Source organism: Nycticebus coucang, chromosome X (genome assembly GCF_027406575.1).
Source record: "Nycticebus coucang isolate mNycCou1 chromosome X, mNycCou1.pri, whole genome shotgun sequence".
NCBI classification, from domain to species: domain Eukaryota; kingdom Metazoa; phylum Chordata; class Mammalia; order Primates; family Lorisidae; genus Nycticebus; species Nycticebus coucang.
The window spans coordinates 166,297,295-166,323,849 of NC_069804.1; the positions used below are offsets into that span (position 1 = coordinate 166,297,295).

Sequence of the window (26,555 nt, forward strand, 5' to 3'; positions counted from 1 at the left end):
AGGGCGCCAGCCCCATATGCTGAGGTGGCAGGTTCAAACCCAACCCAGGCCAAAAACTGCAAAAAAAAAAAAAAAAAAAAGAGAAAAACTAGCTGGGCATTGTGGCAGGCACGTCAATAGTTAAGGAGGCTGAGGTAAGAGGATTGCTTGAAACCAGCAGTTTTAAGTTCCTGTGAGGTATGCAGGATAATGTATCAAAATAAAAACATTAAGCATTAAGAATGAGGGGGGTACCCATAGCTAAGTGGATAGGGCACCAGCCAGGGCCTACCAAACATAAAACAAAATGTATTAAAATATGCAAAAATATCCCATAAATCACATCAGTAGTGTTAGGCTAATTTTATTTTGGTCGCAGCCATCATTGTTTGGTGGGCTCGGGCTGAATTCGAACCCACCAGCTCGGGTGTATGTGGATGGTGCCCAGCCACCTTGATGTGTCTTAAGCATTTTTCAAGACTGATCAATCTGTACACTTGAAGTAAACAGAATTTTTTTTTAAAAGGGCTACCCACAAAGGTTGCTGTGAGCTATCACTCCAGGGAACTCTACCCAGGTCCACAGCTTGAGACTGCCTTAAAAGCTACTCATTATCCCTCAGGGAATAATTTAAACCACAATAGGTTCACCAGATGCCCAAATTTTAAAATACCAAGTACTGATGATGGTGTGGAGTATCAGAACTCAAACTGTTAGCATGTAAAATATTACCACTTGGAAAGAACGTCTGGCAATTTCTCAGGAAACTATACACATTTCTTCAATCCAGCGATTCCATGTTTTTATTTCTCAATAATTACACATACAGATTTATGTAAGAGATTCATTAGCAACTTTATCTGTAACAGCCAAAAAAATAGAAAAGGCCCAGGTTCCCCTCAATAGCTAACTGTACCACACTCATACTAACAACAAAGTAATGACATACACATTGGTAAATCTCAATTATTTTGCTGCATGAAAGACACAGGCTCCATATATTATGACATCACTTGATTTCCTATTAACAGGCAAAATTATGAAACTAAAGAAAAAAAGCACTTTTGCAGGATGAGTAGGAATCATCTGGGAAGGGCCACGTGGTTAACTTTCCGAGGTGAGGGCTAAATACTCTTAGCGTGACAGAATACGTGCACTTACCACAGTTCATGGAATGATAGGATACTTAAACATTTCAGCACTTAAATTTTACCTGAAAAACCCATATTGACCTAATTATCCATATGTAAATTGAAAATACTTTTCAGGTAAATAAATTGATGTGTGCTATTTATAGAATGGGCCATGGGACAGCACCTGTGGTTCCATGAGTAGGGTGCTGGCCCCATATGCCAAGGGTGGTGGGTTCAAACTTGGCCCTGGCCAAACTGCAAAAAATAGCCAGGCGTTGTGGTGGGCACCTGTAGTCCCAGCTACTCGGAAGGCTGAGGCAAGAGAATCACCTAAACCCAAGAGCTGGAGGTTGCTGTGAGCTGTGACGTCACAGCACTCTACCAAGGGTGACAAAGTGAGACTGTCTCTTTAAAAAAAAAAAAAACAAAAAAACAAAAACTGATGGGTCGGAAATTCTGAGGAGTTGAGGCAACATACAAAATGACACTGCTTAGGGATTTCCCCACAATCTTGATGTGGGATTCCAGCTGCATTCCTTTTCCACGTGATTGAGAGTTCTGTTACTGGCTATATAACCCAAATGCAATGTCCTGTTCTGTTAAAGGTGCAAATGAGCACCAATTAGATGAAAACAGGATAGAACAGAGAAACTGAAAGCTGCAAAACATAGAAGCCTGTAGCTTAACAGTATTGAAGAACTTTGTCCACAGTGTTTGGGATCCTCTATCACAAGTAAATTGTTATTGCCCTGTTTTTCCAACAATTAAGCAGGAAATAGAAGTGCTACAGTGGATTCCTGGTGGTTTAGCTTCTAGTTCAGGTGTGATCACCCCAATTTTTAGAGTATTAAATTAAATCAGCTGAAATACTCTCTACAGCCCCCCATAAAGGAGGCCTTGTCAAGGGAGGTCACCTCAATGACTCTAGAATGCTGATCAAGTGCCAGCAATGCATTAGAGGTACAATGGGGGGTGTGTGTGTAGAAAAATAACACTTAAAAGCCTAAAGAAATTTCTACCTCCAAGAGTATAAAGGACCCATTGCCACGAAAAAGATGAAGTTAAAGTTTTATTAAGTTTATATATAAAAAAAACATACTGAAAGTGATCTATAATACCTAAATTCTATTTTCCACTACCAGTTAAACAAGGAAAACATTTTCTGTATTATTCTGTTTCATTTACAACCAACCAGTTATAATAAAGCCAGAAGAATCAAGAGTGATTCTTTTTCCACAAGCTTGCAAGGTCAGTAAACTATTTGTCCAACAGCAACAGGTACAGGTACCTGATGATTTAATAAGCCTGCTCTGTACTTTCAATTTGGAACTCATATTTACTATGATTAATCTCTATATTCTACACTATTTAGGGATAAACAAAATCTCAAAAGCCAAAATGTACTCATAGAAGCATTAATCCAAGTAATTACAGTATGGAAGGACTGAGCTAAGAGAGCTATGAAGTGCAACAAGTATGTAAACTTGGTCAATATCCTCATGGTCTGAGACTATGAAGTCTTATCAAATGAGGATAAAAACTATCAGGCCAAGCACAGTGGCTCACACCTGTAATCCTAGCACTTGGGAGGCTGAGGCGGGTGGATTGCCTGAGCTTACAGGTTGGAGACCAGCCTAAGCCAGAGACCACCTCTCTAAAAAATAACCAGGCATTGTGGCAGGTCCCTAGTCCCAACTACTCAGGAGGCTGAGGCAAGAGAATGGCTTGAGCCCAAGATTTTGAGGTTTGCTGTGAGCTATGACGTCAGGACACTCTACCAAGGGCGACAAAATGAAGACTCCGCCTCCAATAAAAACAAAACAAAAACAACAAAAAACCATCTTCCCCAGTGACTAAACATCAGTGCTTTAATTCCAACACACAAAAAAAAAATCTCAGTTGAGTTAGTTTCTATAACCCAACAAACTCAAATTTGTTTCCTCTGAGAATACTGGCTATCATCTTCAAGGCAATAACTAAAATTGTGTAATTTGTTTCCAAGGTTAGGAGGTGGGGGTAAAGTAGGTTTACAAAACAATACAGTAAACAAAGCCAAGTGATTTGGTTTTGCTTCCAGTTTTAAGTGTGTTTTTAAATGTCAGCAAAGTTTCTAGTTATTTTACTTTTGTTTCCAGACCTCACTCCCTGTTAGTTTTCTTTTACAAACTAAACCCTCATCAGATAAGCTAAGGCCACAAGATGTTTCACTTGCTGAAAAATCAGGACACTTTACTGGATAAGAGTTAACCACTTCTATCCATTATTTTTCTAATTCAAGTTCTAAACTGCAGTTGCCCTCACTTTAGCTAAATAAAATGAAAGCCAAAGTTGCAAAAGGTGAAGAACCACAAGAACTCCCTGACTACCTCCACTGACCAATTTCCTTAATTGCTTTCTTTTCTCCATTTGGCCAATTTTAAGTAACTACCACTCCCTATTTAAGTGTTAACACTGATGCCCTCTTCAGATCCACAAGAACCCTTGAAGGCAATTGCCTCCACCAAACCAATTCTGACAGCACTGCTTATGCAACCCGTTGTGACTTAGCAACCAGCATTCTTCCGCTTCAACAACTCTGTAAAATTAAAACACATGAGATCAGGTTACAAGATCTTTGTTTTATAACTGGAAAGCATTCCCCCCTCAACCTATTCTTTAAATATACCTTATTCAACTGGCAAAAGTATTTTTTTTTAAAACTCAAATTCTACAGCCAAACTGCAACAAAAATAGTTGTGCACTGTGGCAGGTGCCTGTAATCCCAGTTACGGGAGGCTGAGGCAAGAGAATGGCTTAGGCCCAAGAGCAAGAAGTTGCTGTGACACCACAGCACTACCAAGGGCGACAAAATGATACTGTCTCAAAAAAAACAAAAACAAAAACAAAAAACAAACAAAGAAAAAAACAAAACTCAAGCTCTAAAAAGCAACTGTTAATACCTGTTATAAGCATCAGTTTGGAAATATTTAAATTAGGTACATGACATCCTTATGGAATAAGATGTTACTCAAACAGGGAAGTTATAGTTACAACTACATCATTAACTCTCCACTTAGGCAATTTGTCTTAAAACAGTAACGTCTTTTTTTTTTTTTTGTAGAGACAGAGTCTCACTTTATGGCCCTCGGTAGAGTGCCATGGCATCACACAGCTCACAGAAACCTCCAACTCCTGGGCTTAAGTGATTCTCTTGCCTCAGCCTCCCGAGTAGCTGGGACTACAGCCGCCTGCCACAATGCCCAGCTATTTTTTGGTTACAGTTCAGCAGGGACTGGGTTTGAACTCGCCACCCTCGGTATATGGGGCCAGCGCCTTACCGACTGAGCCACAGGCGCCGCCCAGCAACATCTTTTTATAAAAATGCTGCTTTTATAAAATGCATGGGAGCCAAGCTATCACTTTTTAAGATTGCACAACCAAATGTACAGCTCCTTTCAAGTAAACACAGCAGCCTCATGTGGTGGCTCACACCTGTATTCCCAGCACTCTGGGAGGATCACTTGAGCCCATGAATTTGAGGTTGCAGTGAGCTATGATCCACTGCATTCTAGATGCTGTGCTAGAGCTAGGCTTGTTCTCAAAAATAAATAAACCCTTTTGTATGAACAGCTATTAAGTCTTACAGATTCAAAAATAGCTAATATCCCATGAATGAGCCACTCCAATGGAAATGTACATACAGAACTTCATTCCACACCCAAAATGGATGTGCCACATATTAATCTTCGTTTCCAAGAATTAGGTATTTAATAAACCTTTTTAACAGACTGAGAATCAGAAATAACCTACCAACATTACAGCTAGACAAAACAGCAAAATTATAGTATTTAAATCTTCAAAGGTCACTATCTTAAAAACTTACCTTAGCATTTGATTTCTCTTGCTGCCAGCTTTTATCTACTGTGAATAAATCAGCACTCCATGATCATAATGACAATAATCCTCAACCTGCAAAAGTTAAATATCTATTTTAAAAACTAGTTCTCTCAAGGACATTCTTTACAACTTGCCTATTTAACTGTCCTCATTTCCAGAAAGAAAAGGCAAGTTCAGACTTGCAGCTTAATATATTTCATGTTCTACAACTTCTCTTAAGTGGTGGAAGATTCACTGGCTTGGGATGGACTGGAATGGCTTAAATGGTTAAGTTGCATGGCTTATGGATTCTCATTCTGTTCCAATGGTGCACTGCCACGTTAAATCCGTAAGTTGAACGGACAAAACTTATTTGAAGGAATAAGTGTAGTATAAGGATTTTTAGTTGGAGGTCTTCAAGTTTACTATATTCAAGAGCATCTTTTTCAACTTCATGGCTGGACCTGGGTCATGCTGCCTCAGGTTTTGCTTTTTAAAGACCACTTGCAATAGATTTTCTCCATACAGTGTAGTTTCATAGAACTAAAAACAAGTCAGGCATCCAACTAAATGTCAAGTTTACAATGGCTTACAGGAGTAAAGAGGGGAACACCCCAGACTTAAGCCATTTTCTATATTGACTAAAAGACTAATTGAAAAAAAATGTTAAAACATATGAAGCATGTTTAAAGGTCTTCATCAAAAAAGAGTTAAAAAACACCCCCTCCCGAGCCCCAGATTGCTATTGGTAAACAATAGCTGTATTATTAAGGCCTTTAAGTGTCACACATGCTTTAAAAAAAAGAAAATCCAAGTGTTGAATTTGGAGGACTTCTAAAAATGCTATTGAACATTTGAGTTTCCAAAAGTTTTTTTTAATCTAGAAGGCATTTCCATTGCCCTGAGGTACAGTAGGTTTCACTGTACAATGAGGAAGGTAAGTGTTCAATTTCGACTTAGACGGAAAAACTAGTTTGCTTTGCTTACCATCTTTGCTGTTTCACAGGCATTTGATGCTTTAAATCTGATGTGGAATGCTGATAGATTCACTTTTTAGAAGTCATAAGCCTTTAGGAAGTTGGAGATAACTTCATTGCTTATCTATTTTCTCCTTTGCAATCAAGCTGTTCCTTTAAAAGTGAGACACTACAGAGTTGCAAAAATTTGAAACAGTAAGAGCAAGCACCCTTTGCAGCTTCATGGTTGGTTTTGGCCAAACTTTTTATTTAGTATTCTGTAGTTGTTTAACACACACTTAAATGGTCTTACTGGGGGAGGGGAAAGGGGAGGTACTTGCAGATTCCCAAGGAAATGTCAGAAAGGCAAAATATGGCCAGCATTATCCATTTGTTTTTTGGGTTTACTGGGTGAATAGTACTTTCCTTACATAGGCATCTGATCTCAGGCTTTTCATACTGAGAACATTGAGATTTCAGTTTGAAGACACCCTGAAATCCTAAGAGTAGCGTACCCCAACCACCCTCTAACAGCTAGCTTGTTTGTATAGGCAGAACGATTCATCTCTCCATTTTAGATGGCTAGATGTTTGTGGAAGATCTTAGAATTGCTTGCCTCACTTACTGGGAAAAAAAAAAATCAGGAAGTGGCCTTTAGGGACACTGTTACTTGGAAAATTACAACACTAGTACAACAACTTAAGTCTTACACATTTAACATTTGCTTATTGAAAGCAATGTCAAAATCAAATAAAATTAAACATGTTTTACTTTTTTCCTCACAAGAACATAAAAATTATGGAGGGGAACTTAACAGGAAATTTAAAAAATGTAACACAATTTTTCCTTTTAGTAGTCCTTGGGTAGTTATGACAATAGTTTCCACTTTTTGTTTGTTTCTTTGAACAGGGATTTTTGGTCCAAAGTTTTGTTTCTTTCTAGTATCTGCTTCTGCCTCCCCCTCTATCAGATCGGCTTCCTCCACGGCCACCACCTCTTGGTGCTCCGCGGCTTGAACTGCTGTAGGAATCACGTGGAGGAGGGTACCCCCTTTCCATAGAAGGGGGAAGCCCTCTTTCTTGTCTGCCAACCCGATCACGACCACTTGAGTAGAGATCACTTCGGCTGCTTGAGTAACTGTCTCGACTTCCACCATATCCGTCACGTGAGCTGCTGTAATCATCATAGCGACTGCTTCCACCATAAGATGGCGGGGGCCCTCGTGTAGGTGGAGCACTACGTGAGTTACCTGCAGGGTCAATGGTCAGGTAATATGGCAACACTATAAATTGTATATATACAACATTTAAATCTGAATTTACAGAATTCTTGTATTAAAAGTTTACTTTCTCAACTGGGAGGTTTTAAACTCTGCCATTGCTGGCCAAAACAGGGATTTGCTCATCTGCTGAGATACGGAAATGGATTGATTTTAATGTTTGTTTGAAAAGACTGAAGACGGTGTGTATTTCAAGAGGATATTCCAGACAGCTTGTTATTTTATAGTAGACACTCAGCCACTTTCCAGTGATAAGTTGCAATTTTTGAACTGTAGACTTTCCTTCATATTGCAATGGTAAATATTTGATCTTGTTAATAAAATTTTTAAATTGTATTTTCACTGTTGGGGGAAAACACATAACGCTGCCAATTTAAGCAAGCAAAATCCCCTCCAAAGCAAGCAAACAGCCTCAAAAAACAAAAACAAACAAAAAAAAACTTAGAAAAAACAAAAGCCCCTCACAAAACTAGGAAAAGCCCAGCTGATAAAGTTACCCCTTAAAAAGCAAGCGAACATCCCTTTAAAAAGCAAGCACCACACAGCCTAATAAACTGGCTCATGAACCTAAAAACTCAAGCTGGTGATAGTCAAGACCCTTAACCATTATCTTACCATAACTCTCATATGAGTCTCTGTAGGAACCTCCACTTGGATGATCTGAATAGTCACGATCACGACCGTATCCATCTCTATCACTAAATTAAAAAGAAACCTTTTTAAGTCTCAGAGCACCAATCTTTACACTAATTTCTTACAGTCAAGTAAGCCATGGAAGCAAAGTCACTTGCCTATAGCCTCTTGATGGATAGTCATCACGTGAACTGGAATGACCATAATCGCGATAAGTATAATCTCTTGGTGGTGGTGCATAATCTCTTGTATCTCGAGAACTTGGGTAGTCTCTGCTTGAATAGCTACAGAAACAAATGTAATTTGGTTCATGCTTTTGATGAGCTTTCTTCTGGCCTTAATTATTAATGGAAAAGCAGCTGCACTTTTTTGTTACCTGTCTTTAGTAGAATATCCATCATCTCTTGGGGACAAATAAACATCTCTACGAGAGGGCAAGGGTTCTCTTCGAGGTGGGCCTCCGTAACTGTCTCTTCCACGTGATACAGGAGCTTAAGAAAAATAAACCATTTTTTAAACACAGCCAGAGAAAAGTTAAAATGTGAACTTACACTCAGGGTGTAAAAAAAGCAGTGATTCAAGCAAATGTGACAGTATGTTGCTAGATCAAGAAATTATCTTCTCTAGAATTTCTTATTCACACTTAAGTTCACCTGGAGTCTATAGATGGAGTTTTAAATATCATTTTTGGATTTCATTTCTCAATTTCTCTTTATGGTGATAGCATAAATTGTTATAAGTGAAATAAATATTTACCTCTTCCTCCCATTCCACTGCTACTGCGAACTGGTCCTGAAGGGGCAGATCTTTTAGGAGGAGGACCCCCACTTCGTGGTGGTGGTCCTCTTTTTACTGGGAGTGGTCCCCTGGAAGAACTCATGTTAAAATTCATGGAATAGCCACCATCATCTACATTAGAATAGAAAAAAAATTACATTAATACCCACAAGAATCAAAACACCTAAAAAAGATTTTTTTTTTTTTCGTAGAGACAGAGCCTTACTTTATAGCCCTCAGTAGAGTGCCGTGGCGTCACACAGCTCACAGCAACCTCCAATTCCTGGGCCTAGGCAATTCTCTTGCCTCAGCCTCCAGAGTAGCTGGGACTACAGGCGCCTGCCACTGAGCTATTTTTTTGTTGTTGCAGTTTGGCTAGGGTCAGGTTTTGGTAAATGGGGCCAGCACCCTACTCACTGAGCCAAAGGCACCACCCAAAAGTCATATTTTCTTAATCAAGAAAATCACCATCATTTATTAGAGAATCACTATACAGGACTGACCATGAGGAACATTCATATAGAGTGAGGAAATAAAAACTAATGTGCAGTCTTAAAGTTACTTCAAAAAAATGCAAACTGTTTCATTTTCATATGCTGAATAACATAACAAAAATTTCAATGTTTTCCTATAGAATGAACTACTTGGACAAGAAGTTGTGTATTGTTAACTGCCTAAATTTAAACTGTAATAACTTAAGATGCCTTTTAAACTTTAAGTCATAATCACTTTAGTAGCTAAAAGTTCAATTTCAAAAGCTAGAGCCTTTATTTTAAGACAGTCTCACTTTGTCACCCTTGGTAGAGTGTGTGGTGTCACAGTTCATAGCAACTTCTAACTCTTGGGCTCAAGCAATTCTCTTGCCTCATCCTCCTGAGTAGCTGGGACTACAGGCACCTGCCACAACACCCAGCTATTTTTAGAGAGGGAGGTCTCTGCTCTAGCTCAGGCTGGTCTCAAACTCACAACTTCAGGCGATTCACCCTCCTTGGCCTCCCAGAGTGCTGGGATTACAAGCGTGAGCAACCGCACCCGGCCCAAAAGCTAGTACTTTTATTTATACAAGGTTCTTAACCAAATTATGTATCAATGAGTTTGCAGTCCCTAACTTAATACACCAAGCCATAAGTCCACCCAAGCCATTACCCATGTGCCCTCCCCGAGAGGGAGGTCCCCTGGTTCCTCCACTTCCTCCTCTTCCACCCCTAAGACCTCTCGGAGGGCCTCTGCTTCTTGGAGGTGGAGGTGGTCCACGTCTACCACTTTCAAATGATGGTTTTGTAGCTTGTTCCACTTTGATGGCTTTTCCATCTAAAGACTAAAAAAAGAAAGAAAAAAAAAAAAGATGGTTAAATTATACCAGGATTTTAAAGTAATTTACAGATCCACTGCTCTTTAAGACACTAATAGGTCAAAAAGCAGTTATAGATAAGTATTGTTCACCAGTTAGTCTAAGAAAATATTGCTACAAAGTAGGTCTCTATAAAAGAGTTTTCCATTATTTACTTAAAATTCTTAACCATTTTTTGGATTCAGTCAAAAGAAAAAAACAAGCCTTAACTTTTATAAATGATATTGACAGGTGGGGTACCACTGTGGCTCATGCCTATGATCCTGGGAGGATCACCTGAGGCCAGGAGTTGGAGATCAGCCTGAGTGAAGTGAGACCCCATATCTCTGGGCATGGTGTAGTTCCAACTACAGGAGGCTAAGGCCCGGGGGCATTGTAAGCCTGTGTCTCTTTCTTACACACATAGCAGATGATCTGAATCAAAAAGTAAGGTAGAGGCTGGGTGTGGTAGCTCATGTCTGTAATCCTAGCACCCTGGGAGGCCAAGGCAGATAGATCACTTGAGCTCAGGAGTTCAAGAGCAGCCAGAGGCCATGCAAGGTGGCTTACGCTTGTAATCCTTGCACTCTAGGAGGCTAAGGCGGGTTGACTGCCTGAGCTCACAGGTTTGAGACCAGTCTGAGTAAGATCAAGACTCTGTCTCTAAAAATAGCCAGGTGTTGTAGCAGGCTCCTGTAGTCCCAGCTATTCAGGGGGCCAAGGCAAGAGAATCACTCGAGCCCAAGAATTTGAGGTTACTGTGAGCTAGGGTGCCATGGCACTCCACCTACTGAGCAAGAACCTCTCTCTACTTAAAAAAAAAAAAAAAAAAGTGAGAGAGAGGAAAAAAAACTAGCCAAGGGTTCAGCACCCATAGCACACTGGTTATGGTGCTGGCCACATGCACCAAGGTTGGCAGGTTTGAACCCAGTGTGGGACAGCTAATTAACAATGACAACTGCAACAGAAAAACAGCCAGGCATTGTGGTGGGCACCTGTAGTCCCAGCTACTTGGGAGGCTGAGGCAGAATTGTGTATGCCCAAGAGTCTGAGGTTGCTGTGAGCTGTGATGCACAGCACTCTACCGAGGGCAACATAGTGACACTGTCTCTCCCCCCCCCCCAAAAAAAGGAAAAAACTAGCCAGGCATTGTGGCAGGCACGTATAGTCCCAACTACTTGGGAGGCTGAGGCAAGACAATCTCTTGAGCCCAAGAGTTTGAGGCTACTGTGAGCTATGACGCCAGGGCACTCTACCCAAAGTGAGACTGTCTCAAAAATAAATAACTAAAAAGTAAGATGAATCCATTGCACTGCTGTTCAGTAAAATTTAAAACAGGGCCAGCCAGATATCATCAACTTGTTATAAAAACTAATAACCAGACAAAAACAAAGTTATCAAATCATGGCTTATGATACCAAGATAAAAATAAAATTTCAAGAGCTGCCCTAGTCTAAACCTGGGCAACATGTGCTATTTTAAGAACCAGAAAACACCGTATCATGTATTATCCCCACAATCTCACCTTTCCATTCATGTCTCTGGCTGCATCTTTTGCATCTGCTGGGCTTTCAAAGGTGATAAAAGCAAATCCTCTGGATTTGTTGGTTTCTCTGTCTTTCATCAAGAGCACTAAAAAGTAGTTTAATTATATAAAAAAGGGTTACTGTAATTCAAATAAAACCACCAGAGCAAATCTGTAAAAATGAAAAGAAAGCTCAGAACTTCTTAGAGGACAAAACACAGTATCATATCAGATGATCAGTGCAATCAAATTCATCATAGCTTATCTTTTAATTAAAATATCCCAGACTATACTTTCAAACAACTCACCTTCCACTATTCGTCCATATTTGCCAAATACCGCTTCAAGAGCTTTTTCATTTGTTTCTGTATTAAGCCCACCAATGAAGAGCTTTCCTGGGCGGTCTGCTTCAACCATTTTTGTTCTCGGCGTGTCTATTGAAAAGAAAATAGCATTACTTCCCTGGAAAAGTTTCCTAACTTTATTTCATTGGACACATTTAGTGCAGCGCCATCTTTCAGGTTTCACTAAAACTATTACTCCTTAATACCCAAAGACTCGCGTAACACGAATTCCTAAACCTCAGCCACTGTGGGAAACCAATTTACATTAAGTAGTTTAGTAACAGTGCAATTTACATTAAACTAGTTAAAAGGGCCGACTGAGCTTTTACCATTACCCTTGATCTCCCTTAGCTGTTCTTAACTAATTAACAGCTACTCAACATTTCAAAAAGCCAATTTTAGTTTTAATCCTATGTTTTTGTTGCCGCCTAAGGACTCAATTACCTATCATAACCCCCAACGCTAGGGTTTTAAAAGGCGACTGATACTTCCAAGGTCACAGACCAACCACACGACCTTAATGCCAAGCCCTCCCAAGGACTCCTTTCCTCTTTAGGATTCCCCAGTGTAACTAAGCAGAAATGCGAAGTTTGAGCCAAGTTACGGCCCCTCCTCTTCACGAACCCCCGCCCCACCGAAAATATTAGTATCTGACTAAAACAACGAAAACAACGTGTCAGTGCTGTTTCCTATCAAGTAGCGGCATGAGAACGCGCATCCTGTCACACTCAACACCTCATGACTGCAGTGGAACCTAATTAAAACTCCTCATTAAAAACCGCGTGTACAAGACAAAATGGCGACACTTGGATTCAGCCCAGGAACCACAGACACCGGTCAGGGGCCTAACTTCTACCATCAACACTGTCTGGGAAACTCAAAGAAATTCCTCTCCAGGGCCACCAGTGAAGCAGCAGCCCGCAACCTCCACGAAAAGTCCACTTGCCCATCATTAGCGCCAGCGCCAGCCCAATGCAGGTGTCGCGGCGGCTCCTCGTCCCGCTACGGCATACAAAGCCCTGACCTCTGCCACCACTCCCGCAGGCTACAGCCAAACTTTCTCCAGAAGCACACAATGAAACTGACCCCCTAATTTGTTCGCCTCCGACTCTCAGCTTTATTTAAATAGGTCGGCACCTTTGGGCTCTTAAAATGGCGCCCGCCACCCCCACCTCCAGGGAGAGCATCCCCAATCGTAAAGTGGTTATGAGTGTACGAAAAACGGGCTGCAGAAAGGACACCACATACCGGAGGCGTGACGAAGGTTTCAAGCTCCTAAGAGCTCGCTGACAGGGCTTCCTAACAGCACCTCAGCACAACCTACGGCTGCCGGCTTCGAAGACCGAACGTAAAAGCCGCCAGCACTACTGCGCAACGAGGGCGAACAAAGGAGACAGCAAACTTTATACTGCCCGGGAACGAGGCTAAAGGACCCGGATGGAAACAGAGCCTAGAATTTGAAACGCAAAGGGAGGGGGGAGCGGTTTTCAGTCTCCCCATTGGCTGTCTCCTCTGTCATTCACTTCTGGCTCCTCCTCTTCTCCCGGCTCTCAGCTTTCGGGTCGGCGCCCGTTTCTAACCGTTCTCCCTGCCCCCACCCGTTCTTTACAAACGCGCGTTTTTGCTCTCCGCTAAAATGGTGCACAGGCTTCATTTAGAAAGAGCCGAAATATATTGAGCATTCTAGTGGGCCGGGCTCGGTGCAAAACTTTACTTTTACTTTTACACTAACTCTTTTAATTCTTAAACCAACATGATGAAGGTAGATACTGCTACTATACTGATTTTAGTGAAATAGAAAACAAAGAAGTTTACAATATACTTTCCAAATTGTCTTTAACAAGTATTTTTAGTGGGTGGAAAAAATTCTGATAGATACAAGTAAATGTCAAGTGGAAAAAAACGTACCAAACAGTATGCAGATAGTTCATCTAGAACAATTACTGAGCACCTACTAAATGGCAGGCCAGGAGGACACGACCCAGGATGAGCCAGACGCCGGTAAGCTCCCTCATGGTAATGCTGCCAGATTTAGCAAATAAAAAGACGGCGCCCAGTTAAGTTTGAATATAAGATATTAAATACTTTATATATCCAAAAGATTTATTGTTTATCTGAAATTCAAATGTAACTGGGCATTCTGTATTTTATCTGCTCATGCTGATTGAGGAGAAAAATTATACGCACACAAAAAAAAATAAATGAGTTTCTTGAATTAAAGAAACTAGATACAATTAACAAATAAAATAAATGCATGTTGTGATTAGTTCCAGGAGGGAAGTAAGCTAGGTGCTTTGATGAACAGTATCAGGGAGACCAAATTTGATTAAGAGATTAGCGAAGGTCTATCTAAAGAGGTGAGTTTGGTGAGCAGAGCTGAAGGGAGAGAAGAAATCAGCTGTGGAAACAGCTGAGGGAGAAGGCTTTCAGGAAAAGAACAGGACACTAAGCCACTAAGTAGAGGGGAAGATCATGATATATGAGAGACAAAAAGAGAGTCAGGGTGACAGGAATTTAAGGGGCATGAAATGAGGGAGCCAACATAGGCAGGATCTGAGTCTGTTAAAAAATTGTAGTGAGGGCCTGGCGTGGTGGCTCACGCCTGTAGTCCCAGCACTGTGGGAGGCCGAGGCGGGTGGATTGCCTTGAGCTCGGTGGTTCGTTCGAGACCAGTATGAGCAGGAGTGAGCCAGAGTAAAACCCCGTTTCCACCAACACCAAAAAAAGCCGGGCGTTGTGGCGGGCATCTGTAATCCCAGCTACTTGGGAGGCAGAGGGAAAGAGAATCGTTAAAGGATGAAGGGGGGGGGGGAAACTTCAAACGAAGAAGAATGAACAAGCAAGCTGAAACTGAAAGTAAAAAAATAAAAAATAAATAAGAAAGGGTGGGCTCGGAGCCTGTGGCTCAAGTGGCTAAGGCACCAGCTACATACACCTGAGCTGGTAGGTTCGAATCCAGCCTGGGCCCGCCAAACGACAATGACGGCTGTAACCAAGAAATAGCCAGGAGTTGTGGTGGGCGCCTGTAGTCCCACCTACTTGGGAGGCGGAGGCAGGAGAATCGCTTGAGCCCAGGAGTTGGAGGTTGCTGTGAGCTGTGATGCTACAGCACTCTACCCAGGGCGACAGCTTGAGACTCTGTCTCAAAAACAAACAAACAACAACAACAACAAAAATAAAACACTAGCCACGGGCAGCGCCTGTGACTCAAAGAAGTAGGGCGCCGGGCCCCATATACCTGAGGTGGTGGGTTCAAACCCAGCCCTGACCAAAAACTGCAAAAAATAATAATAATAATTAATAAATAAGGGCAGCGCCTGTGGCTCAGTGGGCAGGGCACCAGCCCCATATACTGAGGGTGGTGGGTTCAAACCCAGCCCCAGCCAAACCGCAACAAAACAATAGCCGAGTGTTGTGGCAGGCGCCTGTAGTCGCAGCTACTCAGGAGGCTGAGGCAAGAGAATCACCTAAGCCCAGGAGTTGGAGGTTGCTGTGAGCTGTGACACCACAGCACTCTACCAAGGGTAATAAAATGAAACTCTGTCTCTACAAAAAAAAAAAAAAATTGTAGTGAGGTAATTATGGAATCAGGGACACCGATAGGACTGTGGGAGCAGACCAGAGAGGGAGGAATGGTGGTGGCAGTGGAAATGGAGAGGAAAGAACAAGTGCTAAATGCATACTGATATGTGATGTGGACAGGATTTTAATCAGATGGTGCTGTGATTTGAATGTTTATGTCTTCCCCCAAATTAATACTTTGAAATCCTAACCCCTAAGGTGATAGTATTAGGAGGTGGGGCATTTGGGAGGTGATTAGGTCATGGGAGTAGAGCCTTCATGAATGAGATTAGTACGTTCATGAAAGAGATCCCATTCACCCTCTGAGGAAATAGTCTATAAACCAGGAAACTGTTGATGGTGGTGAGCCCTCACCAGACACTGAATCTGTAGGTCTTTTGATTTTATACTTTCCAGCCTTCCAGCATTTCTGTTGTTTATAAGCTACCCAGCTTTGGGTATTATGTAATGCCATCAGGAATGGACTATGACAGATGGAGAAGAGCTAGAGAGGAATTGAGAAAATGGGGGGTAGTAATTATGGATGACTCGAAGCATCCGGTATTAGTAGGACAGATGGTGAAGGCCATTTACCAGAATGGTTGCAGAGGAGCAAGTTTGGGATGTGGAGGACAAAAAAAAAATCTGATTTTTCAGAGTAGGGATCTGTGCTAAATTGTCACCTTAGACATACTAATAAAAGCCATCAGGGGCGGCACGTGTGTGTCAGTGGGTAGGGCGCCAGCCCCTTATACCAAGGGGTGGCAGGTTCAAACCCAGCCCCAGCCAAACTGCAGCAAAAAAAAATAGCTGGGCATTGTGGTGGGCGCCGCCTGTAGTCCGAGCTACTCGAGAGGCTGAGGCAAGTGAATTGCCTAAGACCAGAAGTTGGAGGTTGCTGTGAGCTGTGACACCATGGCACTCTACCAAGGGCGATAAAGTGAGACTCTGTCTCTACAAAAAAAAAAAAAAAAAAAAAGCCTTCAACTACCTGCCCGTGGTGAATTATGGTTCACGTCAGGCAGCTTGCAGTAATTGATGCTCGAGTCATGGGTAAAAGCCTCCATGGAGCTTTGGAACCAGCTCTGAATTATTAATATTAGTAGAGGGAATAATGCTCAGAAGGACAATATTTGTTCTTGGTTTTTTCCCCAGCCAAATAATAACAAGTAAAGCAAAAGTCATATCTATGTGTCTTCACAGTGAGTTATATAAGTTATTTACTCTGGAGATAGTTGGGAATTGACCTGGTTGCAAAAATGTGTTAAATAACAGTCTCAGAAGGCAGAACCTATACCCCCAGGGGAAGCCAGGAGAAATCCCTTACCCTGTAGAAGACACTGTCTTTCTCTCAGATCCAGAGAAACCCTCCGTATACTTCCCTACTCTTTTTTTTTTTTTTTTAATAGAGACAGTTTCACTTTATCACCCATGGTAGAGTGCCGTGGCATCACACAGCTCACAGCAACCTCCAGCTCATGGGCTTAGGCGATTCTCTTGCCTCAGCCTCCCAAGTAGCTGGGACTACAGGCGCCTGCCACGATGCCCGGCTATTTTATTGTTGCAGTTTTGGCTGGGGAAGGGTTTGAACCCACCACCCTCGGTATATGGGGCCGGCGCCCTGTTCACTGAGCCACAGGCACCGCCCTACTTCCCTACTCTTAAGGCAGAACAGGGGAGGCTCCACACTAGATGTCTGGGTCCACCTTCATTTCAAGAAGAAAGTGGACATCTCTGTACCAGATCACTCTGGCCTTTGGGTGCCAGGAATTGGGAAGGAGTTGAGTAGGGGAAAGGCAGCACTTCCAGGGAGAGGGGAAGAGGGCGGGGATGGCAAGCTGAGGGCATCAGTATGGCTGTAGGCTAGAGTGGAGATACAGAAGACAAGGAAGAAGCTGGAGAGGGACACAGAGAACCTACTGACTAGATCATCTGGAGGGCAAAGGAGAGGGGAGCCTTTTTAAGAGGTAGAGCAAGGTAATCAGATTTCATCTTAATGAGATTACCGGGGCTGTAGTCTGGAGACTGTATTAGGGAGGGACAGGAAGCAGGGAGACAAATTAGGAGCATACTGCTGATGTAATCCAGAAGAGAGGAGAGCTGGGTATGCCGAGTGGGAGGGACTCTGGCCAACAGGGGGTTGGGTTAGTAGGTCTCACAATGCCCAAAAGTAACCTCAGATCCCAAGACCCCTCGTGGGTCTTCTAGGTTTTTCTCTTTGCTTCTTTCTATTTACTCTTTTTTTTTTTTTTTTTGGTTTTTGGCCAGGGCTGGGTTTGAACCCACCACCTCCGGCATATGGGACCGGCGCCCTACCCCTTGAGCCACAGGCACCACCCTCTATTTACTCTTTTAGATTGTCATTAGATGTAGTTACATTTTCTCTTTACTATCATTTTTTTCTTGGTATATTGTTTCTCTCCAGATACCATCTTAGTAATTGGCTGATAGACTGAGTGAAGCAATATTACCTCACCACTAGGTAATCTTGGGACATAATCAGTGCTAAGCAAATGTTGGCTGAATTAACTTGCAAGCACTTCTTATCCTCCATGGCACTTAGCATGAGATGAGTATATTCATTAAATATTTCATAAATACTGGTGGCATTGCCTTAAATCCCAACTTACCTGCAAAGGGCCCACATTTTTTACTAAAGCAAAAATACTATACCAACAACAAATAAACTCACAGTTTTAAAACCCTCAACCAGTTACATTTAAGAAATAACTTTTCAGGCTCGGCACCTGTGGCTCAAGCAGCTAAGGTGCCAGCCACATACACCTGAGCTGGCAGGTTCGAATCCATCCCGGGCCTGCCAAAGAACAATGACAGCTGCAACCAAAAAATGGCTGGGCGTTGTGGTGGGTGCCTGTAGTTCTAGCTACATGGGAGGTGGAGGCAAGAGAATCCCTTGAGCCTAGGAGTTGGAGGTTGCTGTGAGCTGTGATGCCATAGCACTCTAACCAGGGCGACAGCTTGAGGCTTTGTCTCAAAAAAAAAAAAGAAAGAAAGAAAAAGAAGAATAACTTTTCAGGGGCAGTGCCTGTGGCTCAGTGCGTAGAGCGCCTGCCCTATATACCAAGGGTGGCAGGTTCAAACCCAGCCCTGGCCAAACTGCAACAACAACAACAACAAAAATTAGTGGGTGTTGTAGCAGGCTCCTGTAGTCCCAGCTACTTAGGAGGTTGAGGCAGGGCGAGGGGAAGAGGGCGCCTAAGCCCAGGAGTTGGAGGTTGCTGTGAGCTGTGTGATGCCACAGCACTCTACCAAGGGTGATAAAGTGAGACTCTGTCTCTACAAAAAAAAAAAAAAAAAGAAAGAAAAAAAGAAATAACTTTTCAGTCATTAAACTAGGGATCCCTCTGAGATGAGTAAACTGAACCACTTTTGTCAGACTTGCTTTTTTACAAGAAGGGCATATGTAAGGTCCCTCTGCATCCAGTTATGCCTGTTCACTAAACTACAGAAAGATAACCCTGCCACGTGTTCTAAAAACATCTGTTATCTTTTGTGAAGCAGGAAAGAGGAAGAGAGGGAAGAATTTTATGTGATTAAAGGTTGGGGGGCGGTGCCTGTGGCTCAGTCGGTAAGGCGCCGGTCCCATATACCGAGGGTGGTGGGTTCAAACCTGGCCCCGGCTGAACTGCAACCAAAAAATAGCTGGGCGTTGTGGCGGGTGCCTGTAGTCCCAGCTACTCGGGAGGCTGAGGCAAGAGAATCGCTTAAGCCCAGGAGTTGGAGGTTGCTGTGAGCTGTGTGATGCCATGGCACTCTACCAAGGGCCATAAAGTGAGACTCTATCTCTACAAAAAAAAAAAAATAAATAAATAAAAATAAAGGTTGGGAAACTTTCCAAACTACTTTAAGTAGCCACTGTCCAAAAGATAGCCTACTTAGCCACATGAAACAAGAAATAAAAACTTTTTTTTTTTTTTGTAGAAACAGAGTTTCACTTTATTGTCCTCGATAGAGTGCTGTGGCCTCAAACAGCTCACAGCAACCTCCAACTCTGGGCTTAGGCGATTCTCTTACCTCAGCCTCCCGAGTAGCTGGGACTATAGGTGCCCACCACAACGCCTGGGTATTGTTGCGGTTTGGCTGGGGCCGGGTTTGAACCCGCCGCCTTCCATATATGGGGCCGGTGCCCTACCCACTGAGCCATAGGTGCCACCCGAAATAAAAACTTTTTAATGAATATGTGACTTCATTATCTATTTTGGAAGTGGCTGACTAAATGAAGATATAATTGTAGCTTTCTCCACAGTAAAGAAGATGATATACTTTAACCCAAATTGATATTAAATTCAAAGGAACCAAAGTACATCTTTTTAATTTAATTTAATTTAATTTTTTTTTTTTTAGAGACAGAGTCTCACTCTGTCACCCTCGGTACAATGCCATGGCGTCACAGCTCACAGCAACCTCCAGCTCTTGGGCTTAAGCGATTCTCTTGCCTCAGCCTCACAAGTAGCTAGGACTACAGGTGCCCGCCACAACGCCCAGCTATTTTTTTGTTGCAGTTTAGCTGAGGCTGGGTTCGAACCCACCCCGCCTGTATATGGGGCCAGCACTGCCCAGAAACAAAGTACTTCTTAAGAAACACTTGGAAGGGGTGGCGCCTGTGGCTCAGTGAGTAGGGCGCCGGCCCCATATGCCAAGGGTGGTGGGTTCAAACCCAGCCCCGGCCAAACTGCAACAAAAAAATAGCCGGGCGTTGTGGCGGGCGCCTGTAGTCCCAGCTGCTCCGGAGGCTGAGGCAAGAGAATCACATAAGCCCAAGAGTTAGAGGTTGCTGTGAGCCGTGTGACGCCACGGCACTCTACCCGAGGGCAGAACAGTGAGACTCTGTCTCTAAAAAAAAAAAAAATAAAAGAAACACTTGGAAGAAGCTTGTACAATTATTACGTATTCATAATAAATAAAAATTAACAAAATATTTGGATGGGGGATGATGAGTTTTTCAATAAATTGTATCTTTTCATCAAAAAGATAAAAGTCAAGGAGGGACACAGTGGCTCACGTCTGTAATCCTAGCACTATGGGAGGCTGAGGCAGATGGATTGCCTGAGCTCAAGGGTTTGATACCACCCTGAGCAAGTGGGAGACCCCGTCTCTAAAAATAGCCAGGCCTGGCGGCGCCTGTGGCTCAAGGAGTAGGGTGCCAGTCCCATATGCTGGAGGTGGCGGGTTCAAACCCAGCCCCGGCCAAAAACCACACACACACACAAAAATAAATAAATAAATAAATAAAAATAGCCAGGCCTTGTGGCAGGCTTCTTTAGTCCCAGCTATGCGGGAGGCCAAGGCAAGACAATGGCTTGAGCCCAAGAGTTTGAGGTCACTGTGAGCTGTGACACCACAGCACTCTACCAAGGGCAACAGAGTGAAATTCTGTCTTAAAAAAAAAAAAAAGCAGCTTGCCGCCCGTAGCTCAGTGAGAAAGGCGCCAGCCACATACACTGAAGGTGGCAGGTTCAAACTCGGCCCAGGCCTGCTAAACAACAATGACAACTGCAACCAAAAAAAAAAAGGCTGGGTGTTGTGGAAAGCACCTGTGGTCCGAGCTACTCAGGAGGCTGAGGCAAGAGAATCGCTTCAGCCCAAGAGTTTGAGGTTGCTGTGAGCTGTGATGCCACCGTACTCTACTAAGGGCAACATAGTGAGACTCTGTTTCAAAAAAAAAGACAAAAGTCCCTGCTTGACTGGCACTAACATTTTCGTGAGGGAGTTCTATGTGTAATGTTTGTGTGCCCCCAAATTAACATGCTGAAATCCTAACATCCAAGGTTAGGAGATGAGGCCTTGGGGAAGTGATTAGGTCATTGGGGCAGGTGGGTGGAGCTGTCATGTATGAGATTAATACCTTTATGAAAGAGAGCCTATATAACCTTGACGCCTTTCCCCATGTGAGAAGACTGAAGAATTCCACAGTCTGCAATTGTATTGCGGTGAGCAGATCTATGCAAACTTACCCTAAAAGGCTGAGAGAGCTGGGAGGCTGAAGAAAGTCTCTCAGAAAGAAAATGTTTAACGGGGACTTAAGAACAGAAGCAATGTTTCGGGCATCCATGAGATGATGGGTCCCTGCACCCACCCTTCAGAAAATATTCTTTTCTTTTTTTTTTTGAGACAGAGTCTCACTATGTTGCCCTCAGTGGAGTTCTGTGGCATCACAGCTCACAACGTCCTCAAACTCTTGGGCTTAAATGATTCTCTTGCCTCAGCCTCCCAAGTATCTGGAACTATAAGTGCCTGCCACAGCTCCAGGTTATTTTTTTGTTGTAATTGTTGTTGTTTAGCAGGCCCAGGCTGGGTTCCAACCTGCCTGCCTCAGTGTATGTGGCCAGCTCCCTAACCACTGAGCTACAGGTGCCAAGCCAGAAAATATTCTTTGTATAACAAGCTTTTAGGGTAAAACAGGTATAGTTGGTCACATCTCAGAATTTCTTGCCTAAACTCATGACCACTGGAGAGGTAAACATCTTGTGGTGGTTATTTATTTATGCTACTGGCATTGTTTTTTTTTTTTTTTTTTTGTAGAGACAGAGTTTCACTTTATCGCCCACAGTAGAGTGCCATGGTATCACACAGCTTACAGCAACCTCCAACTCCTGGGGTTAGGCGATTCCCTTGCCTCAGCCTCCCAAGTAGCTGGGACTACAGGCACCCACCACAAAGCCTGGCTATTTTTTGGTTGCAGTTTGGCTGGGGCCAGGTTTGAACCCGCCACCCTCGGTATATGGGGCCAGCGCCCTGCCCACTGAGCCACAGGCGCCGCCCTACTGGCATTGTTTTAAGACCTTGCTGCAATTCTTGCCATGCAACGGGCTGTTTTCCTATGGCAACCCAGAAGAGGGCCCTCACTGGAACCCAACTAGCACCCTGATATACGACTTCCAGCCTCCAGCACTGTGAGAGATACATTTCTATTGACCCAGTTCGTGGTAGTTTGGTATAGCTGGCCAAATGGACTGACACAGAGGGGATAGACTTTAAGCCTCTAACAAATAAATAAATTAGAAAGTAGATTTGAAGGTGGAAAGTGCTATGAAAGAAATAGAGCACAACAGATTTGGTGGTGGGAGATCAGGAATACAGAGTGAAAGAGGGAAAACTTGAAGGTTCATCAGGGTAGGCCTGACTAAGAAGGCGACATTGAAGCTAAGATTAAGGAGGGAATAAGTATGTGGATATGTGGGGGAACGGCATGCTGGGAAGACGGAAGCATACCTGCCATGTCCTAAGAACAGCAAGGAGGGCAATATGACTGAAGCTGAGAGGATACATGAGTAGTAGGAGATGAGGCTAATAAGTAGCAGAGGAGCCAAATCATGTAGGCTTTTGTAGGTCATGGTAAAGGCTCTGGCTTTTACTGTAAATGAAATGGGGAGTCACTGGAGGGCCTGGAGCAGAGGAATGACACTTCTCACATTGTAAAAGAATCACATTGGCTTCTATGTTGGGAATACACTGTAGGGCGCAAAGGCAAAAGCAGGGAGACTCATTAGGAAATTCTTTTTTTTTTGAGACAGTCTCATTATGTCACCCTCAGTAGAGTGCCCTGGTGTCATAGTTCACAGCAACCTCCAATTCCTGGGCTTAGGCGATTCTCTTGCCTCAGCCTCCCAAGTACTTGGGACTATAGGCACCCGCCACACACCCAGCTAATTTTTCAATTTGTACAGATGGGGTCTTGCTTTTCTTTTTTGGGGGACAGAGTCTCACTTGGTCACCCTTGGTAGAGTGCTGTGACATCTTAGCTCACAGCAACCTCAAACTCTTGGGTTCAAGTGATTCTCTTGCCTCAGTCTCCCAGGTAGCTGGGACTATAGGTGCCCACCACAGCACCTGGCTATTTTTTTTTTTTTTGTAGAGACAGAGTCTCACTTTATGGCCCTCGGTAGAGTGCCATGGCCTCACACAGCTCACAGCAACCTCCAACTCCTGGGATTAAGTGATTCTCTTGCCTCAGCCTCCCAAGTAGCTGGGACTACAGGCGCCCGCCACAACGCCCGGCTGTTTTTTGGTTGCAGTTTGGCCGGGGCCGGGTTTGAACCCGCCACCCTCGGTATATGGGGCCGGCGCCTTACCGACTGAGCCACAGGCGCCGCCCATCACCTGGCTATTTTTTAGAGACGGGGGTCTTGCTCTTGCTCAGGTTGGTCTTGAGCGAGAGCCTCCTAAGTGCTGGGATTCGTGAGTCACCCAGCCTGGCCCAGGGTCTTGCTTTTCTCAGGCTGGTTTCAAACTCCTGAGCTCAAGGGATCTTTCTGCTTTGGCCTTCCAGAGTTCTAGGATTACAGACATGAGCCACCACGCGCAGCTCCAGAAAAATTTATATAATGGCATTATACAATATGATCTGTTGTGTGTCTGCCTTTTTCACCTACCATATTTTTGAGATTCCTCTATATTGTAGCATATATCAGAAGTTCATTAATTTTTTTACCAAATAATATTCCATTTTATGGATATCCCATAAATTGACTATCCATCAATTGATGGGCATTTGAGTTGTTTAGTTTTTTAGGCCAGGCAGGGTGCTCACACCTATAATCGTAGCACTCCAGGAGGCCAAGGCCAATGATCTCCCAAGCTCCAGACCAACCTGAGCAACAGTGAGATCCCATCTCTACTAAAAATAGAAAAACTAGTTGGACATTGTGGTGGGCACCTGTAGTCCCAGCTACTTGGGAGACTAAGGCAAGAAGATTTTTCAAGCTGAAGAATTTGAGGTTGCTGGGAGCTATGATGCCATGGCACTCTACCCAGGGTGACAGAGTGAGACTCTGTTTCAAATGAAGAAGAAAAAAAAAAGAAGGAAGGAAGGAAAGAAAGAAAGAAAGAAGGAAAGAAGGAAAGAGAGAAAGAGAAGAAAGGAAAGAAAAAAGAGTTCTTCATAAGTTCAGGATTCAAGGCCTTTATCTGCTATGTGTTTCTCAAATATTTCCTCCCAGTCTATTTTTTTACATTTTTTAGTGGTCTTATGGAGTGCAAATAGTTCGAATTTTGATGAGGTCAAATGTATTTCTTTTCTTTTATAGATCAAGCTTATAGTGTTGTATCTATGAAGTATTTGACTAACATAAGGCATCAAGGATTTTCCTGGGCAGCGCCTGTAGTTCAGTGGGTAGGGTGGGCACCGGCCACATACACGGAGGCTGGCAGGTTCAAACCCTGCCTGGGCCAGCTAAAACAACAATGAAAACTGCAATAACAACAACAACAACAAAAATAGCCAGAGGTGGTGCCTGTGGCTCAGCAGGTAGGACACCAGCCGCGTATACCGAGGGTGGCGGGTTTGAACCCGCCCCGGCCAAACTGCAACAAAAAATAGCCGGGTGTTGTGGCAGGTGCCTGTAGTCCCAGCTACTTGGGAGGCTGAGGCAAGAGAATCTCTTAAGCCCAAGAGTTAGAGGTTGCTATGAGCTGCGATGCCAGAGCACTCTACCAGGGTGACAGTTTGAGATTCTGTCTCAAAAAACGAACAAACAAAAAATATCAAGCCTTCTAATTCATGAACATGAAATGTCTCTTCATGGGGCAGCGCCTGTGGCTCAGTGGGTAGGACGCCGGCCCCATAGACTGAGGGTGCTGGGTTCACACCTGGCCCTGGCCAAACTGCAGCAAAAAAAAAAAAAAAAAAAAAATAGTTGGGCGTTGTGGTGGGTGCCTATAGTCCCAGCTACTCGGGAGGCTGAGGCAAGAGAATCACCTAAGCCTTCCAGGAGTTGGAGGTTGCTGTGAGCTGTGACTCCACAGCACTCTACCAAGGGTGATTTAAAAAAAAAAAAAAAGTCGTGACTACACAATTTATGGATGTTTTGGCTCAGCACCTGTAGCTCAAGCTGCTAGGGTGCCAGCTACATACACCAGAGCTGGCGGGTTCGAATCCAGCCCCAGCCCACCAAACAACAATGGCAACTGCAACAAAAAATAGCAGGGCATTGCGGTGGGCGCCTGTAGTTCCAGCTACTTGGGAGGCTGAGGCAAGAGAATTGCTTAAGCCCGAGAGTTTGAGGTTGCACTAAGCTGTGACGCCACTGCACTCTACCCAGGGTGACAGCTTGAGACTATGTCTCAAAAAAAAAAGAAGAAAAGAAAAGAAAAAGAAAAAAAAGAAATGTCTCTTCTGTTATTTATATCTTTCGAAATATTCCTGAGTAGTTATATAATTTTAAGTGTAAAGCTTTGAATTTCGTTTTTTTTTTTTTTTTTAGAGACAGAGAATCATTTTATTGCCCCTGGTACAGTGCCGTGGTGTCACAGCTCACAGCAACCTCCAATTCCTGGGCTTAGGCAATTCTCTTGCCTCAGCCTCCTGAGTATCTGGGACTATAGGTGCCTGCCACAATGCCCGGCTAAAAACTTTATATTTCTTAAGTATCACATTGTTTTTGATATTCCTTCCCTCCCTTCCCTTCCCTTTTCCTCTGACAGGATCTCACTCTCTGCCCAGGTTAGAGTGCCACAGCATCAGCCTAGTTCACAGCAACTTCAAACGTTGAGGGCTCAAGTGATCCTCCTGCCTCAGCCTCCTGACTAGCTGTTGTTACCAGCCAAGGAGGGTCTGACCACCTGTCACTATCACCCCCAATATGCAGAGCTGGGAATAGGTCCACCAAATCTTATTTGTCAGAAGGCCAGTGATTCCAGAGAACAATGAGAGTAGCCTCTCCAAGACTGTTCTGTTCTTCCATTTCCAAAATCACAGATTTTTATATAATGGTAAAAAAAAGTTAAGCTTTCCAATTCATGAACATGAAATGTCTCTTGACCATACAAGTGAAGACCACATTAACTCTTATTTTAAATAATAAACAGCACAACTGGGGGGGGGGCGCCTGTGGCTCAAAGGAGTAGGGCGCCAGCCCCATATACGGGAGGTGGTAGGTTCAAACCCAGCCCGGGCAAAAAAAAAAAAAAAACGAAAAAAAAAAGAAAAAAAATAAACAGCACAACTCAGTGACAACCTATTACAACATTTCCAATTCAAAAGTCAATTTCCTAAATCAATCTTCCTAAACTATTCAAGATGGGCAACTTTAGGGGGGGAGCTAAATTTACAAAACAGTAAGAATAAGAGGCTTGAGGTGAAGGTCACATAGGACCTAAACCAATCAGACCAGCCTGAGCAGAGCAGCTGTGTCATGTCAGCCCTAGCCTGCTTGACTCCATGT

The 26,555-nt window shown here is 43.4% G+C and overlaps 1 protein-coding gene and 1 non-coding gene across 3 annotated transcripts; both read right to left on the reverse strand.

The window, feature by feature from the left end:
• Positions 1–737: 737 nt before the first annotated feature.
• RBMX (RNA binding motif protein X-linked) lies at positions 738–13,250 on the reverse strand. 2 transcript variants are annotated; one of them, XR_008377562.1, is made up of 10 exons: positions 13,060–13,219; positions 11,776–11,901; positions 11,468–11,574; positions 9,759–9,930; positions 8,592–8,744; positions 8,212–8,326; positions 7,994–8,119; positions 7,818–7,900; positions 4,975–5,060; positions 738–3,687 (listed from the first exon to the last, which is right to left on the reverse strand). XR_008377562.1 is itself a non-coding variant. In XM_053579575.1 (9 exons), exons 2-9 carry the CDS (start codon positions 11,882–11,884, stop codon positions 6,862–6,864), a joined length of 1,176 nt encoding a protein of 391 aa, XP_053435550.1. In that variant the 5' UTR covers positions 11,885–11,901; positions 13,060–13,250; the 3' UTR covers positions 6,156–6,861. The 2 variants fall into 2 exon arrangements, 1 of the variants encoding a protein (XP_053435550.1); XM_053579575.1 differs by lacking the exons at positions 738–3,687; positions 4,975–5,060 and adding an exon at positions 6,156–7,172 and having other exon boundaries at positions 13,060–13,250.
• LOC128578821 (small nucleolar RNA SNORD61) lies at positions 11,657–11,728 on the reverse strand. The gene has a single exon (XR_008377926.1). It is a non-coding gene; the product is annotated as a small nucleolar RNA SNORD61 (small nucleolar RNA).
• Positions 13,251–26,555: the final 13,305 nt, after the last annotated feature.